This window comes from Taudactylus pleione, unplaced genomic scaffold (assembly GCF_031769625.1).
Source record: "Taudactylus pleione unplaced genomic scaffold, aTauple2 ptg000250l, whole genome shotgun sequence".
NCBI lineage: Eukaryota > Metazoa > Chordata > Amphibia > Anura > Myobatrachidae > Taudactylus > Taudactylus pleione.
Window position 1 is genome coordinate 5,387,120 of NW_028284652.1, and position 17,455 is coordinate 5,404,574.

The 17,455-nt window shown below is 43.6% G+C and overlaps 1 protein-coding gene across 1 annotated transcript in view; it reads right to left on the reverse strand.

Annotated features, from left to right (window-relative positions):
* Positions 1 to 327: 327 nt before the first annotated feature.
* LOC148515351 (uncharacterized) overlaps positions 328 to 17,455 on the reverse strand; it is a 560,261-nt gene continuing 543,133 nt past the window's right edge. Inside the window, exon 12 of the mRNA XM_088480115.1 lies at positions 328 to 563. Within this exon, the coding sequence (XP_088336241.1) occupies positions 328 to 563 (236 nt within the window). The remainder of the gene's footprint in view (positions 564 to 17,455) is intronic.

The following is a 17,455-nucleotide window of genomic DNA, read 5'->3' on the forward strand; positions in this document are numbered from 1 at the left end:
GAATGTGCGGAATACAGATCATTTTTTTTTCCATTGACACGTAAAACAAATTAATTAAAAAAATTTTTTTTAGAAAGATAACATTTTCATCCAGCCAGTTCACTGTTACTAATTGTGAGGGGATGTTTCTAAAAATAGGCTGCAAACGATTGTAAATTATATAAATACTAATGTAAGAACAATAAATAGCTATAAAATAAATTATTTTCTTTCATTTTTAATTCATGTTTTTTTTTGAAAATAAAGGCCAAAAACAATTATGGTTTCAGAAACAAAACCGATCGTAGTGTGATTCTCTCATCTCTGTACATTATCCACTACCCCATACTATACCTGATCAGAGAAGCCGATGCCGTATCTCAGTTCTGTCACAAAGTGCTCACAGTTGGCAGTGAAGACGCTATAGTTCATCTTCTTCCCCACTTGCTCCAAAGCTGCTCGTACTATTTTTGTTGGGGGGAAGGGAATTCTCTTTATATCATACTTGTTATTGACCATATAGGTGCAGCCATCAGCAACACGCTCCAAAGACTCAATTTTCACCACAACTGGTCCTCCAAATGCAAAGAAAGAACTGATATAAGAATATTCACCTGTGTGGATAAGGGGAAAGTAATTGTATGCATACGTAATGAACTTGATCCTTGATCTGGTCTTTAGCAGTGCTTAGTCCCAACTTGGATTTGGTAGCCTTACCCCTGACAATTTGTTTGTTTAGCTGTCCTATGGGTGAAGATACACCCTTAATGTATAGCAATTCAGGAATACCCCAATTTATTGTTTCCCAGTGCATCCTCAAATTAAGACAGCCACCTTTATGCAAGCAATAACTATTCTACAATGCACTAACTCATATTGTGCGTAAACTGTGAAAGGAAAATACAGCGCCTCATTAGGATGACCTCTGGCAGTCATACAGCATAGTTGTCCACTCCACTTTCCATGAGGCTCCCGAATTTGGTAGAGTTTTCCAGACATCTATGAGAGTAAACAAGCATTTTGCATCCCGACATTTTCTCTTACACCCGGGTAATGGTGCGGTGTAAATGGCATGACCCTGGTCATGATAACCTGGGTAATGCCTCAAACCAGTGGATTGGTTGGATTCAGTAGCGCTTGGTGATTACACCATCTCCAAGTGTCCACTGTAACACTAGAAGACCAGGTTCACGGAAGAAACGGGTCCTGTGTAAACGGCTGGACTCGGGAATAACCTAGGTCCAGTCGCCAGTTGGAAAGGAGTAAAACCGACCCATACTCAGTCTGTGGTCAGTGTCCCTGGTTTGAGCAGGATTTTTGGTGGACAAGGGTATTACAGACAGACATTTTTATTACACATTCCATTAAAGGGAGTGCTGAATACCCAGGATGCAAATCAATGAAGTCAAGCCCATGGATACACCTCAGAGATTGCAAGCAATTATATTGAACCAATGGACTTTTATAGATTAACATCAATTATAATTTGTAAACTCCCTGTTTTGGCCAAAAGTCTTTGGACTGAATGAATGCAGTTAGAGCATCCAAATGTGACTGTAAGTGCATGCTAAGAATGTTCTCTTACTATATATATTTTATGAAATACTTTTCATTCTAGCATTATTTTTATGAATAATTGATAATAAATAAGATTACGTTCTTTATCAATTGGAGGTACTTGCTGAAAAATTCCCATGGAGACTGCAGAGAAGATCAAGAATTAGCATTTGATGGAGAGAATGTGGCCACAGATTTAATACAGTCAGCAAGATTTACTTTAGTTTATCAAATTCCATCGCTATAAAACTATACGGATCAGATCCAGAAATATGGGAAGTATAACGTCCAAAGATTTAAATAGAGAATTGTTCAAAGTATAACAAAGACAGTTTGGTTTGTGCCATACATGCTGATGTTTCACTCCCTCCTTCCGGGAGGGAGCTGTCGGGCTTTCTCAGCGGGGGGCGGGTCGCTGCGAAAAGGGGGCGTGGCCCGGCAGCGACGGGCATTTTGGGGCGGAGCATGGGGGCGTGTCATCGTGATTGCGTCATCGCGGCTCCGCCCCCTCTTTACAATGCCGTTTTTAAAGGCATTGTGAGGCAGGGGACGGGGCCGTGATGATGCGATTCAGCGTGAATCGCGTCACTGGCCCCTCCGCTGCCGGGATTTTTATAGTAAGTGCAGGGGGGGCGGACGTGTCACTGATCGCAGGAGGCTTGCCTGCTTTCCCGGGAGGTCGGGAGCGGCACCCGATTTTCGGGAGGCTCCCGACCAAATCGGGAGAGTAGGCAAGCATGGTTTGTGCGTGACTGGAGAAATATGACTAATAATTAGGATAAGCATTTTCCAAGTGCAGGTTCCTTTGTCTAAAGTTTTGGAAAATGTACAAATAGAGATTGAAAAATTGCAAAATAAGAAAACAAATATACATATTATGTATTGTTTGGCATTATGGAAAAATGAGACTCTTAGTCTGTATTCAGGGTTGGACTGGCCCACAGGGGTACAGCCAGGGGAATCCCCCGGTGGGCTCCACTGCCTGAGGGCCCACCCCCTCCTTTAGGGATTAGGTTCAAGACTGTTCACTTGAACTATGCATTATACATATGTTGCATTATACTGAACAGTACTATGGTGTATTTTCAACAATGCATTGCTGTTATTAATATGGTACATTATCATGCATGCATGCACCAGAAGTATTTACTATATGTACATTTTTAAGGGGCCCAGACCATGCACTCTCTAATGGTTAGCCAAGCCTCTTTGGAGGCTGGCCACACCCTTAAGTATGGGCCCCTATCACTGCATTCCCCTTTATGCCCCAGTCCGACACTGCCTGTATTCAATTTGAGGCGAAAAGTCCCGGACTTGTCGCTTGTCAGACTTTTCGCCTACATCGCCTGTTTTGCAAGCGAAAAAGTATCGGGCGTGTCCCCGCTTATCCCCGTAATCAATTTGAAAGAACGCGAAAACGGGACCCGGCAAAACAGAAACAGGCAAAAAGTCCTGTCAGATTTGGGGAAATCAGCCTGACACCCCCCAAAAGATGCACTGACATGGGGGATCAATATGGATACCCCCGAATAGCCCTGCTGAAGGTATGTTTAAACGGTCTCAATAGGTGCTGTATAGCGTATTTGGGAAAGTGGTGAAGAATAGAATTTAGCAACTTTTTTTTTGAAAAATAAGGTGTCCCATCAAATTTGGGGTACATGAAAATACCTACTAGCATATTTCAAAGTGGCTAATGTGACGTTTTAAAAATTTTTAAAAATTCACCTTCCGCAACCACCTGCAATCAAAAAAACACCTGCCACATACTTAGGGACCCCCCTGCGTCTATTTTGCTAGTTTAGAAGTTTGTCCCCCATTTTTTTTTCGCCCCCAAAATGAAAGTACCTTTTTTAGGGTGTTCAGAATTTTTTTTTTCATTTTTGACGCAGTTTACTTTTCGGGGACTGTCTTAAGGCTGTGCAGGGGTTCCCGCAACTTTGCACCCCAAAATCCCAATTCTGCACATTTTTCCACCTGCTAGTCATAGGCAAAACTTTTTCACCAGGTCCATTGCATTGACTTTCTGCCTAGGCGAAAAGTCTTTGAAATTTAATATGGCGAATAGTTTCCGCCTGGCGAAATTACGTCACCTGTGATACTTTTTCGCCGAAACAGACTTTTCGTTTCAAATTGAATACGGACCTGAGTTGGAAATCTATTGGCAGCATTAGACAGAAATATACAACCAGTTGGTTCTGAATTTACAGAAAAGAGTAGCTTGCTACCAACTTATTGATCATCTAAAGCTAAGGGATTATTTATATCCAGTTGCTGAATTAATGAATTTAGAGTTCCACTTCAGAAAGTGCGCAAGGATATTTACAGATATCAGTAGGCGCTTGCGATTCAGAGATTAATGCAAAAGCAGTTGGCCGATCAGGGTGTAGTTGGGGGTGACATATTAATAAGTGGCACATTAGTGATGCCAATGGTGCCACATGAGCAGGGCACAGTGGGGGGCACAGACGATTTAGACCTCATGAGGACCTAGGCAAGATACCAATTTGGGGTCCCCCTCCCTCAAACAATCCTGTTCATATATTACAGTAGATGTAGCTGGAGCAAGATACACACATCATATTATATACATGTGTCATTATGTATGTGTTTGTACATGTGTATATATATATATATATATATATACACACACATATATATATATATATATATATATATATATATATACAGGGCCGGATTAAGGCCCACATGGGCCTGGAGCTGAAAATGTTCAAGGGCCTATACAGAGAAGGGGAAATGCTGTGATGGGTGCTGTGTGGGTGTGGTCAGAGTCACCTTGCTGTGTACACCCCCATACACTATGAAACACAATGTATACCTACATACATAGAAATAGAAAAATTGCATAATTTTTTTTAAAGGGAAAAGTAGAAAAACTATTGAAATACTTAAAAATTATGGCCAGTTAGGCAGCTGTTAATCATGCTGTCATATTGATGGGCCTATTTTTATGTGGAGGCCTGGAGCTGGAGCTCCATCCGCCCCATTGTTAATCTGGCCCTGTATATATATATTAGGGGTGTGCACCGGCCACTTTTCGTGTTTTGTGTTTTGGTTTTGGATCTGGATCTTTCTTCGTGTTTTGGATCTGGATTGGTTTTGCCAAAACCACCCTTCCGTGTTTTGGGTTCTGGGTTTTGTGTTTTGGATCTGTATTTTTTTGAAAAAAAGCATAAAAACAGCTAAAATCACAGAATTTGTGGGTTTTTCTGCTCCTATGCTATTATTAACCTCAATAACCTTAATTTCCACTCATTTCCAGTCTATTCTGAACACCTCACACCTCATAATAGTGTTTTTATGTCCAAAAGGTTGCACCGAGGTAGCTGGATGACTATGATAAGAGATACGAGTGGGCGGCACAAACACGTGGTCCATCTAGGAGTGACACTGCAGTGGCAGACAGGATGGCAGTTTGAAAAACTAGGCCCCAAACTATACATAATGCAAAGAAAAAAAAGAGGTGCAAGATGGAATTGTCCTTGGGCCCTCCCACCCACCCTTATGTTGTATAAACAGGACATGCACACTTTAACAAACCAAACATTTCAGCGCCAGGGTCTGCCACACGACTGTGGCTGAAATGATTGGTTCTTTTGGGCCCCCACAAAACAAGCTGGCAATTAATCTGTCCCTGCACAAACTGGCTCTACGGAGGCAAGATGTTGTCCTCATCCTCCTCATTAACCGACTCATCACCCTCTTCAGTGTTGTGTACATCCTCATCCTCACAGAGTATTAATTCGTCCCCACTGGAATCCACAACCACAGGTCCCTCTGTACGTTCTGGAGGCTGGTCTCCCTGGAAGAGTTGATAATTCATTTTATGAACATCATCTTCTCCACATTTTGTGGAAGCAACCCCCTACGCCTTTCGCTGACAAGGTTCCCGGCTGCACTAAACACTCTTTTGGAGTACACACTGGAGGGGGGGCAACTCAGGTAAAATAGAGCCAGTTTGTACAGGGACCTCCAAATTGCTTCTTTTTCCTGCCAGTACAGGTACGGACTGTCTGACATGCCTACTTGGATGCTGTCACCGATGTAATCCTTTAACAGACAGACGCAAGCTTGTCGCTGCTGCTTTGAGGATGCAAGTGCGGCTACAGCCCACACAATTCACAAAGAGAAAAAAAAAGAAGAATATTTTTATTGTTTGTGGAGCGCACTTTGAGGGTTACACCACCCTTTAACAGACATACGCACGCTTGTCGCTGCTGCTTTGAGGATGCAAGTGCGGCTACAGCCCACACAATTCACAAAGACAGAAAAAAAAAGAAGAATATTTTTATTGTTTGTGTAGCACACTTTGAGGGTGTCACCACCCTTTAACAGACAGACGCACGCTTGTCGCTGCTGCTTTGAGGATGCAAGTGCGGCTACAGCCCACACAATTCACAAAGACAGAAAAAAGAAGAAGAATATATTTATTGTTTGTGTAGCACACTTTGAGGGTGTCACCACCCTTTAACAGACAGATGCACGCTTGTCGCTGCTGCTTTGAGGAAGCAAGTGCGGCTACATCGCACACAAGTCACAAACACATTAAAAAAATTGTTTTTTATTTTTTGGAGCACTTTGAGAGTTAGACCACCCTTTAACAGACAGACGCACGCTTGTCGCTGCTGCTTTGATGATGCAAGTGCGGCTACAGCCCACACAATTCACAAAGACAGAAAAAAAAGAACAATATTTTTATTGTTTGTGTAGCACACTTTGAGGGTGTCACCACCCTTTAACAGACAGACGCACGCTTGTCGCTGCTGCTTTGAGGACAGTATCATATGCAGTGACTGTAGACTTGTCAGAAATTGTTGGCACGTCCTTCAGTCCGGACCAGATGTCCAAACCAGCACTTGACTTATGACACAGGCGCACGCTTGGCGCTGCTACTATGTTGATGCACGTGCGGCTACATCGCACACAAGTCACAAACACATTAAAAAAATAGTTTTTTATTTTTTGGAGCACTTTGAGGGTTACACCACCCTTTAACAGACAGACGCACGCTTGTCGCTGCTGCTTTGAGGATGCAAGTGCGGCTACAGCCCACACAATTCACAAAGACAGAAAAAAGAAGAATATTTTTATTGTTTGTGTAGCACACTTTGAGGGTGTCACCACCCTTTAACAGACAGACGCACTCGTCTCGCTGCTGCTTTGAGGATGCAAGTGCGGCAACAGCCCACACAATTCACAAAGACAGAAAAAAGAAGAATATTTTTATTGTTTGTGTAGCACACTTTGAGGGTGTCACCACCCTTTAACAGACAGACGCACGCTTGTCGCTGCTGCTTTAAGGATGCAGGTGCGGCTACAGCCCACACATTTCACAAAGACAGAAACAAAAAGAACAATATTTTTATTGTTTGTGTAGCACACTTTGAGGGTGTCACCACCCTTTAACAGACAGACGCACGCTTGTCGCTGCTGCTTTAAGGATGCAGGTGCGGCTACAGCCCACACATTTCACAAAGACAGAAAAAAAAAGAACAATATTTTTATTGTTTGTGTAGCACACTTTGAGGGTATCACCACCCTTTAACAGACAGACGCATGCTTGTCGCTGCTGCTTTGAGGATGCAAGTGCGGCTACAGCCCACACAATTCACAAAGACAGAAAAAAGAAGAAGAATATTTTTATTGTTTGTGGAGCGCACTTTGAGGGTTACACCATCCTTTAACAGACAGACGCACGCTTGTCGCTGCTGCTTTGAGGATGCAGGTGGAATCTAGACGGGATTTGGAACCGGGGACACACTACCTCCATCAATTGTCTAAATCCCACTGCACTAATGGCGGATACCGGACGCACGTCTAACACCAACATAGCAGTCAAGGCCTCAGTTATACGTTTTGCTTCAGGATGACTGCTGTCGTACTTCATCCTCATCGCTAGGGACTGTTGGAGGGTCAACTGTTTTGTAAAAGTAGTGATGTTCCTACTTCCTCTCTGGGATGATGAACAACTCCCAGCAGCAGCAACAGCCCTAGGAGGAAGTGGTTCTTGATCTTTCCCTATTTTATTTTTATCGGAGAAAGTTTGGTCCTCCATTTATGTTATATTGATATATACGTGCGGCTAAGGCGCACACAAACACAGAAAATATTTTATTATTTTTGCTGGAGAGTAGTGCACTTTGTGGGTTACACCACCCTTTAAGAAATGAGCCAGCCGGCTCTTTACTTATGGGACACAGGCGCACGCTTGGCGCTGCTCCGTTGTTGATGCACGTGCGGCTACTGCGCACACAATTCACAAACACAGAAAAAATATTTTGTTTTGGATTGGACTGGAGTGTACTTTGGGGGTTACAGCACCCTTTAACGGTCAAGCCAGCCGGCCTTTTACTTATGACACAGGCGCACGCTTGGCACTACTGTGTTGATGCACGTGCGGCTACTGCGCACACAATTCACAAACACAGAAAATAATTTTTTTTTTGGTTTGGACTGGAGTGTATTTTCGAGGGTTACAGCACCCTTAACGGTCAAGCCAGCCGGCCCTTTACTTATGACACAGGTGCATGCTTGGCACTACTTTGTTGATGCACGTGCGGCTACTGCGCACACAATTCACAAACACAGAAAATAATTTTTTTTTTGGTTTGGACTGGAGTGTACTTTCGGGGGTTACAGTACCCTTTAACGGTCAAGCCAGCCGGCCCTTTACTTATGACACAGGCGCACGCTTGGCACTACTTTGTTGATGCACGTGCGGCTACTGCGCACACAATTCACAAACACAGAAAATAATTTTTTTTGGGTTTGGACTGGAGTGTACTTTGGGGGTTACAGCACCCTTTAACGGTCAAGCCAGCCGGCCCTTTACTTATGACACAGGCGCATGCTTGGCACTACTTTGTTGATGCACGTGCGGCTACTGCGCACACAATTCACAAACACAGAAAATTATTATTTTTTTGGTTTGGACTGGAGTGTACTTTCGGGGGTTACAGCACCCTTTAACGGTCAAGCCAGCCGGCCCTTTACTTATGACACAGGCGCACGCTTGGCACTACTTTGTTGATGCACGTGCGGCTACTGCGCACACAATTCACAAACAGGAAAATAATTTTTTTGGGGGTTTGGACTGGAGTGTACTTTGGGGGTTACAGCACCCTTTAATGGTCAAGCCAGCCGGCCCTTTACTTATGACACAGGCGCACGCTTGGCACTACTTTGTTGATGCACGTGTGGCTACTGCGCACACAATTCACAAACACAGAAAATAATTTTTTTTTTGGTTTGGACTGGAGTGTACTTTCGGGGGTTACAGCACCCTTTAACGGTCAAGCCAGCCGGCCCTTTACTTATGACACAGGCGCACGCTTGGCATTACTTTGTTGATGCACGTGCGGCTACTGCGCACACAATTCACAAACACAGAAAATAATATTTTTTTGGGTATGGACTGGAGTGTACTTTGGGGGTTACAGCACCCTTTAACGGTCAAGCCAGCCGGCCCTTTACTTATGACACAGGCGCACGCTTGGCACTACTTTGTTGATGCACGTGCGGCTACTGCGCACACAATTCACAAACACAGAAAATAATTTTTTTTTTGGTTTGGACTGGAGTGTACTTTGGGGGTTACAGCACCCTTTAACGGTCAAGCCAGCCGGCCCTTTACTTATGACACAGGCGCACGCTTGGCACTACTTTGTTGATGCACGTGCGGCTACTGCGCACACAATTCACAAACACAGAAAATAATTTTTTTTTTGGTTTGGACTGGAGTGTATTTTCGGGGGTTACAGCACCCTTAACGGTCAAGCCAGCCGGCCCTTTACTTATGACACAGGTGCATGCTTGGCACTACTTTTTTGATGCACGTGCGGCTACTGCGCACACAATTCACAAACACAGAAAATAATTTTTTTTTTGGTTTGGACTGGAGTGTACTTTCGGAGGTTACAGCACCCTTTAACGGTCAAGCCAGCCGGCCCTTTACTTATGACACAGGCGCACGCTTGGCACTACTTTGTTGATGCACGTGCGGCTACTGCGCACACAATTCACAAACACAGAAAATAATTTTTTTTGGGGTTTGGACTTGAGTGTACTTTGGGGGTTACAGCACCCTTTAACGGTCAAGCCAGCCGGCCCTTTACTTATGACACAGGCGCATGCTTGGCACTACTTTGTTGATGCACGTGCGGCTACTGCGCACACAATTCACAAACACAGAAAATTATTATTTTTTTGGTTTGGACTGGAGTGTACTTTCGGGGGTTACAGCACCCTTTAACGGTCAAGCCAGCCGGCCCTTTACTTATGACACAGGCGCACGCTTGGCACTACTTTGTTGATGCACGTGCGGCTACTGCGCATACAATTCACAAACACAGAAAATAATTTTTTTGGGGGTTTGGACTGGAGTGTACTTTGGGGGTTACAGCACCCTTTAACGGTCAAGCCAGCCGGCCCTTTACTTATGACACAGGCGCACGCTTGGCACTACTTTGTTGATGCACGTGTGGCTACTGCGCACACAATTCACAAACACAGAAAATAATTTTTTTTTTGGTTTGGACTGGAGTGTACTTTCGGGGGTTACAGCACCCTTTAACGGTCAAGCCAGCCGGCCCTTTACTTATGACACAGGCGCACGCTTGGCATTACTTTGTTGATGCACGTGCGGCTACTGCGCACACAATTCACAAACACAGAAAATAATATTTTTTTGGGTATGGACTGGAGTGTACTTTGGGGGTTACAGCACCCTTTAACAGTGAAGCCAGCCGGCCCTTTACTTATGACACAGGCGCACGCTTGGCACTACTTTGTTGATGCATGTGCGGCTACTGCGCACACAATTCACAAACACAGAAAATAATTTTTTTTTTGGTTTGGACTGGAGTGTACTTTGGGGGTTACAGCACCCTTTAACGGTCAAGCCAGCCGGCCCTTTACTTATGACACAGGCGCACGCTTGGCACTACTTTGTTGATGCACGTGCGGCTACTGCGCACACAATTCACAAACACAGAAAATAATTTTTTTTTTGGTTTGGACTGGAGTGTACTTTCGGGGGTTACAGCACCCTTTAACGGTCAAGCCAGCCGGCCCTTTACTTATGACACAGGCGCACGTTTGGCACTACTTTGTTGATGCACGTGCGGCTACTGCGCACACAATTCACAAACACAGAAAATAATTTTTTTTTGGGTTTGGACTGGAGTGTACTTTGGGGGTTACAGCACCCTTTAACGGTCAAGCCAGCCGGCCCTTTACTTATGACACAGGCGCATGCTTGGCACTACTTTGTTGATGCACGTGCGGCTACTGCGCACACAATTCACAAACACAGAAAATTATTTTTTTTTTGGTTTGGACTGGAGTGTACTTTCGGGGGTTACAGCACCCTTTAACGGTCAAGCCAGCCGGCCCTTTACTTATGACACAGGCGCACGCTTGGCACTACTTTGTTGATGCACGTGCGGCTACTGCGCACACAATTCACAAACACAGAAAATAATTTTTTTTGGGGTTTGGACTGGAGTGTACTTTCGGGGGTTACAGCACCCTTTAACGGTCAAGCCAGCCGGCCCTTTACTTATGACACAGGCGCACGCTTGGCATTACTTTGTTGATGCACGTGCGGCTACTGCGCACACAATTCACAAACACAGAAAATAATATTTTTTGGGGTTTGGACTGGAGTGTACTTTGGGGGTTACAGCACCCTTTAATGGTCAAGCCAGCCGGCCCTTTACTTATGACACAGGCGCACGCTTGGCACTACTTTGTTGATGCACGTGCGGCTACTGCGCACACAATTCACAAACACAGAAAATATATTATTTTTTTAGCACTTGGGGGGAGCACCCCTGATGGACAGAGCACCCCCTGGACAACACTACAGCACCCCTTTAGGACTGGGACACTGCACAGGACTTTGGAGTGGACACAGCCCCTATGGAGAACTGACTGCACAACACAGTCCAGCCAGCCCCTATGGACTTTGAAGTAGTGGACACAGCCCCTATTAACAACAGCAGCACAGCACAACACAGCCAGCCCCTATGGACTTTGAAGTAGTGGACAACAGCAGCACTACACTACACTACACTACACAGCCCTAACTCCCACCCTCCCTCTTCACTGTCCACAGCCGAGTGAGAAAATGGCGCCGACGCGGGTACCTTATATAGGATCCAAAACCCGCGAGACTCGGAAGGCGGGATGATGACGTTTTGCCTCGATTTCAGATCAGAGTCAGGCGGGAAAAGTCGAGCCTGACTCGGATCGGACTCGGATCGGGGGGGCTCGGGGGGGTTCGGATTTCAGAAATCCGAACCCGCTCACCCCTAATATATATACACAAAATATCACCATAGCACGACTGGCACTCTTCCAACACCATCAGCTACCCGGGTGCACTTCCAAGAGGCAAGTAATATATACAGAAAAACGGCACCACACGCAGCAAATAAACCTTTTGTGGTATTAATCGCTGTGTGAAAATCCCTTTGGAGTGCTGCCGTTTTTCTGTATAAATATATATTTATTTTGTAGAGGATTTATAGAAAGGCGCACTGGTTCAAGTCTCAGATAGTGTTGCACTGCGGTGCAGGAATTATTTTATAAATATGTAGAATCCATTTAGTGCTAACAGATGTGACACTTTAATCCTTCTGGTGAAGGTGGCAGCAGTCTTCCCGTGTTCCCGAATGGCAGTCAGGACAAATGTGATCTGGAAGTGAAGTTTGGAAAGAACATGCTCCTGATAATGTAGTAATTATAAAGTAAGAAATGCATACGCTCAAATACAAATGTGCGTACCAGATAATAAAACTTTTAGGCTTATCTGTAGTTCTTTTACTGGGATTCCATGTGGTGGGATGGACCTGGGACTCCAAAATATCCGGAAACCTTAACAGGGGGGGCTCAAACAGAGCCAGATGAAACACATATATAGTGTAGTATTTTGTTTAAAAACCAATAACGTAATTAATATATATTGTGTACCGGAATAATACTTGAGTAACTGCATATAATGCTGTGTATCCTGGTGGCTCCTTCAACACGACGGGCTATAAATACATTTCTTTATTAATTAATATTAATATACGGTGTGATACAGTTAACAAACAAGTATCTAAGGATAGGTTGAAGAGACTTCGCATTATGATTGGTATTGACGATAATAAAATCAACCTTTATATACCCCTGCCTATACCTTCTAAAGTCCTTCCTATGAACCTCTAAGAATAATGCTAATTTGTGTACGCAATCATACAGTAAATATAGACTCCAGACTTAGAACATGTGGTTTCAAAGCATAAAGTATTATTCAAGTAAAAGTACAGTCAGTTACACGCTATTGATCCAGACACAATTAGACGCAAAGGAAATATAGAGACCCAAGCACAGTATACATACACAGAGCTTCCGGACCCAGTGATAGGTATCAGTAAGAGACCCCTCATCATTCAACATTCAGCAAGAAGACAAGAGCCCAGCGTTTGAGCACACATTTTATACCCCCCCAGAATAGAACGGACAATAGAGGAGTTTGTTGCTGATGTTATTGGTTCCCAGGGGAGAAGCATCTGTTACAGAGCATTAAACAGGATGGTTCAAATAGACTCTCTCTGCCTCTAACAGCTGGGGGTCTTCCCTTCCCTCCCCCAATGCTGCATAACAGTTGTTTCTAAAATATACATTTTGTTGCTTGTAGTCTCTGCGGTCCATAAGTTGCGAATGCATGATGCGATCTCCACACCGATAGTACCGGAATTCTGTTGAAAGAGTACGCATCAGTACGGACCCAAACACTGCTTTCTAATCATGTACAGAACCTAAGTTATCAAATATCTTTATTTCACAGCATTTAAACTAACTGAACCAACTTAAATCATATACTTTAAAACTTACTAAACCTTATGTGTGAATATGTAATGTATGAGTATTCGGGATTTGATATAAGGATGCTAGCTAACTTGGGGCAGATGCGTGCGCATAAAGCTAATAATACAGCGGTTTCATACAAAGTCCTATGCATTCGCTAATATGCGACTAGTTAACAGCGCAATTGTGAGTATTAATGTGTGTATGAGAAATGATGAAAGATGCAATCGCATGTTGCTAATAGTAATATTGCCACATGTACTAAAGGGTAAGTTTATCTAAAATGGCGCTTAGGCGGCCATTCGCAAAATGGCGTCTTGCGATCTCATTTCCAAAATGAAGTCTTGCGGCCAGTCGCAAGATGGCGTCGCTGCGATTTAATTTTAAACTGATCTGGTCTCAGCCAATTATCCAGCTTCGACAGTCCACCCTTTGATAGCAAACAACCTGCTATCACAATCTGTTATTGGAATTTTAACTTAGGCTTACATTTACATATTATTTAGTGTTTTTATGGGATGGCACAAGGTGGTTCTTACTCCATCAATAATGTGTCTCTGAGTGGGGACATAAAACTACTATTATATGCACACCGCGGATCTTGGAAAATCATGTGAAAGGTGTGGGGATGCACCAGTCTTATAAAAGGAGTCTTGAAGGGGAATTGAGACTTGACATTACCTGAGGTGTTTTAAAAATAACATTTAAATAATATATTCTATGCATGTCTAAATATAATACATTAAATGATGGTACTTCCTAGCTCAGGGTTGTAATGCAGTTCTGTATTTACCTCGGTATTCATACTGGCTACCATCATTATTTCATTCTTTCGTTTCACTCTATTTTTACATTTTCCACACTTCAACACAATAGGAACACACCGGACGCATATGCCAATTATTATGGTGACAATTAGTATAAGGATCAAGAATTTGTCTATGCTGGCGATCACTTCCTGGACCCATTCCCCTAGACCTGAGAACCATTTCACTGGGTTCAACCATGTCACCCATCCTATCTTTTCCACTACTTCAGCCACTGAAGCGTTATGGTTCTTACGAAATTCCCATTTTAGCTGCAGAATCTCATCCATCTTCCGGTCTATCACCTCCTTAGGGTCGCTGGTATCATTGGTGACATAAGTGCAACATTTTACTCCAAATTGGGTGGCTAACATTACGCAATACCCTCCAGTAACAGCAGTTAAATAATTCAACACTAGCCTGTGTTGCACCAGTTCTTTCTTGTACGCTTGTAATTCTCTCCCTGTGTACCTGAATGTGTCATCGTACATCTTGGTGATATTATCTATCAATTTAGCAAGTTCCTGAATATATCTAAAATTTAATGTACCCCGAGCAATTCTGGTGGGATCCAGTGCCACTAAAACTTGAAAGCCAGTTGTCTCACTAATTAACTGAGCGGCTTTATGCATATCACCAGGTATCATATTTCTCTTGCCTCTGTGTTCATATTGCGTGTGAAGATATGGTGATGGTGTGTTTTTATGTATACCAAGCATTTCAACATGTGTGAGGGTCATAACTTCTAGGACTACTCTTCCCAGGTAACACAAACCTTTGGAACTCGGGGAGAACCATTTATACGCCTTTCTTCCACATATAAAATATACATTATCGGGGAGAACATAAGGAATGGTATGCATCATTATCATTAAACACATTTCCCTTGCAAACAATCCTTTCTCAGGCTATTCCATCTGGTATATGCAAGATTCTGGTTGTATTATTTTAGCACAATAATCATCTGTTACCTTACCAATAATTTCTTTGGTGGAACTCAATGTATACCGGTACCTAAAATGTTTCCCAATTGATTTAATTGAGCGTAACAGATCACAGTTTATAGGCTCATTATCAGCTCTTTGTGAGAAGGTCATCGTCTGATTATTCCCCGTCACTTCCCAACCACCGTGTTTATTTGGGTTGGTTATGTTTAAACACAAAAGTGATCTATCTACTTGGAATTGATAGAGTTTGAAATGAGGTGGTTTGGGTGAGAGGAATTTTCCATCCAAGGTTTTCCCTTTTTGCAGTTCTAAAATTTCTGTGGTATTCAGCAGAAATGGCACCAACCCTACGTTATGCTGTCCCTGTGGCACATGTGAACACACCTAGCAATCAGTTTGATTTAACACTTTGCCTACCATGCTATGATAATCCTCTAGAGGATACCCACCCCAGTACGGATTATATTTAGGTTGGCACCATTGGATACAGTTCTCATCAACTAGGGACCCACAAAGCTCACAAATACAGGAATCTTCAGACGATAAACCTACACACCTTCCCCGAGTATCCGGAATGACAGCTCTCTTAACAATAACAGTACTAAGATTGGCCAGACACTCCCCTGATTGGCATTGCACTCCTCCTGTCTCCACTCCATCAGCACTGCCATCAGCTCCCATTTCCTCAATCGGTCCCCCACCACAGACACTGGATATCCCCGAACTGACCAGGATGGTGAACACTCTAAAAGAGAATATGAAAATGAACACAGCAGGCCCGTCCATTTGAACAACAAGTCCTGCAAAATTTCTCTCAGTTCAGGTATCTCACTACGACCTTTTCAATCCTCCTGGAACAAGCTCGCGAGCGACAGGTCCACACTATCAGCCTTGTCTCTGACTTGTTTCTCCACCGGTTGATTGACCTTTTTGCAGTGAGTGGAATGGACCCAGGTATCTCTCTCTGCCACCTTCAAAGATGTAGTACTTGTCAGCAGCACCTGGTATGGACCTTCCCACCGATCAGTCAAACAACCTGAACGCAAGAAATTTCTGATCATAACATATTCTCCTGGTTCAACATCATGACAGTTAGTTTCAGGCATATCATTAGACAACAATTTCAGTTTCTGCTGCTGTTGCTTTAACTGCTTACTCATTGATATAAGATACTTTACAGTTACCTCGTTGTTACCCTTCAAGTCTTCCTGAGGACTTATAATCAAATGAGGTTGTCTACCGAACAGTATTTCAAATGGGGACAGATTTAGAGGGGGTATAGGAGTGGTCCTTATGCTATGTAGGACCAAAGGTAACGCTTCTGGCCATCCTAGTCCAGTCTCTGCCATAATTTTACTTAATTTATTTTTAATAGTCCCGTTCATCCTCTCTACCTTGGCACTGGCTTGCGGTCGGTAGGGGGCATGAAGTCGGCTATTAATACCCATTAGCTTACACATATTTTGGAACACATCACCTGTGAATTGAGTACCCCTGTCACTCTCGATGATTTTAAGGATACCGTACCTGCATACAAATTCCTGGACTATTTTCTTGGCAGTAAACGCAGCAGTATTAGTGGCTGCTGGGTAGGCCTCAACCCAGTTAGAAAATACATCGGTGCACACTAATACATACTTAAGGTTCCTGCAGGGTGGTAATTGGATGAAATCAATTTGTATCACCTGGAAAGGTCCATCAGTCGGTGGAATGTGGGACGGTTCGGTAGGGATCGCTTTCCCTATGTTCATCCTTAAGCAGGTCAGACAGGACATTGCTATCTTTTCTGCTTGTGAAGAAAATCCTGGTGCGCACCAGTATGCCCTCACCATCTTGCACATACCTTGTTTTCCTAGATGAGTTAGACCGTGTGCTGCCTCAGCCAGGCTGGGGTAATATGCCTTTGGGGCTACTGGTTTACCTTGTCCGTCCCTCCAGAGCCCGGAGGACTCTTGCCCACATCCCTTGGACTTCCACGTGGATTTTTCCTGAATTGAACACAAATTTTGCATCTCAATTAATTTCAGCATGTCAATTGTTTGGAAAGACATAAGTTTTTCAGTTGGGGAAAACATTTTCAACCCTGCTGCCCATTTTGCAGCTTCATCAGCCCTGTTGTTGCCCAATGACACCGGGTCATCCTCTCATGTATGGGCTTTACACTTAATTACTGCCACTGTTTTGGGCAGTTGGATTGCTTCTAAAAGGTGTTTTATGTGTCGGGAGTGTGCATGCTGCTGTCATAAAATTTCTCAGACGCCATAGAGCCCCAAAATCGTGCATCACCCCGAA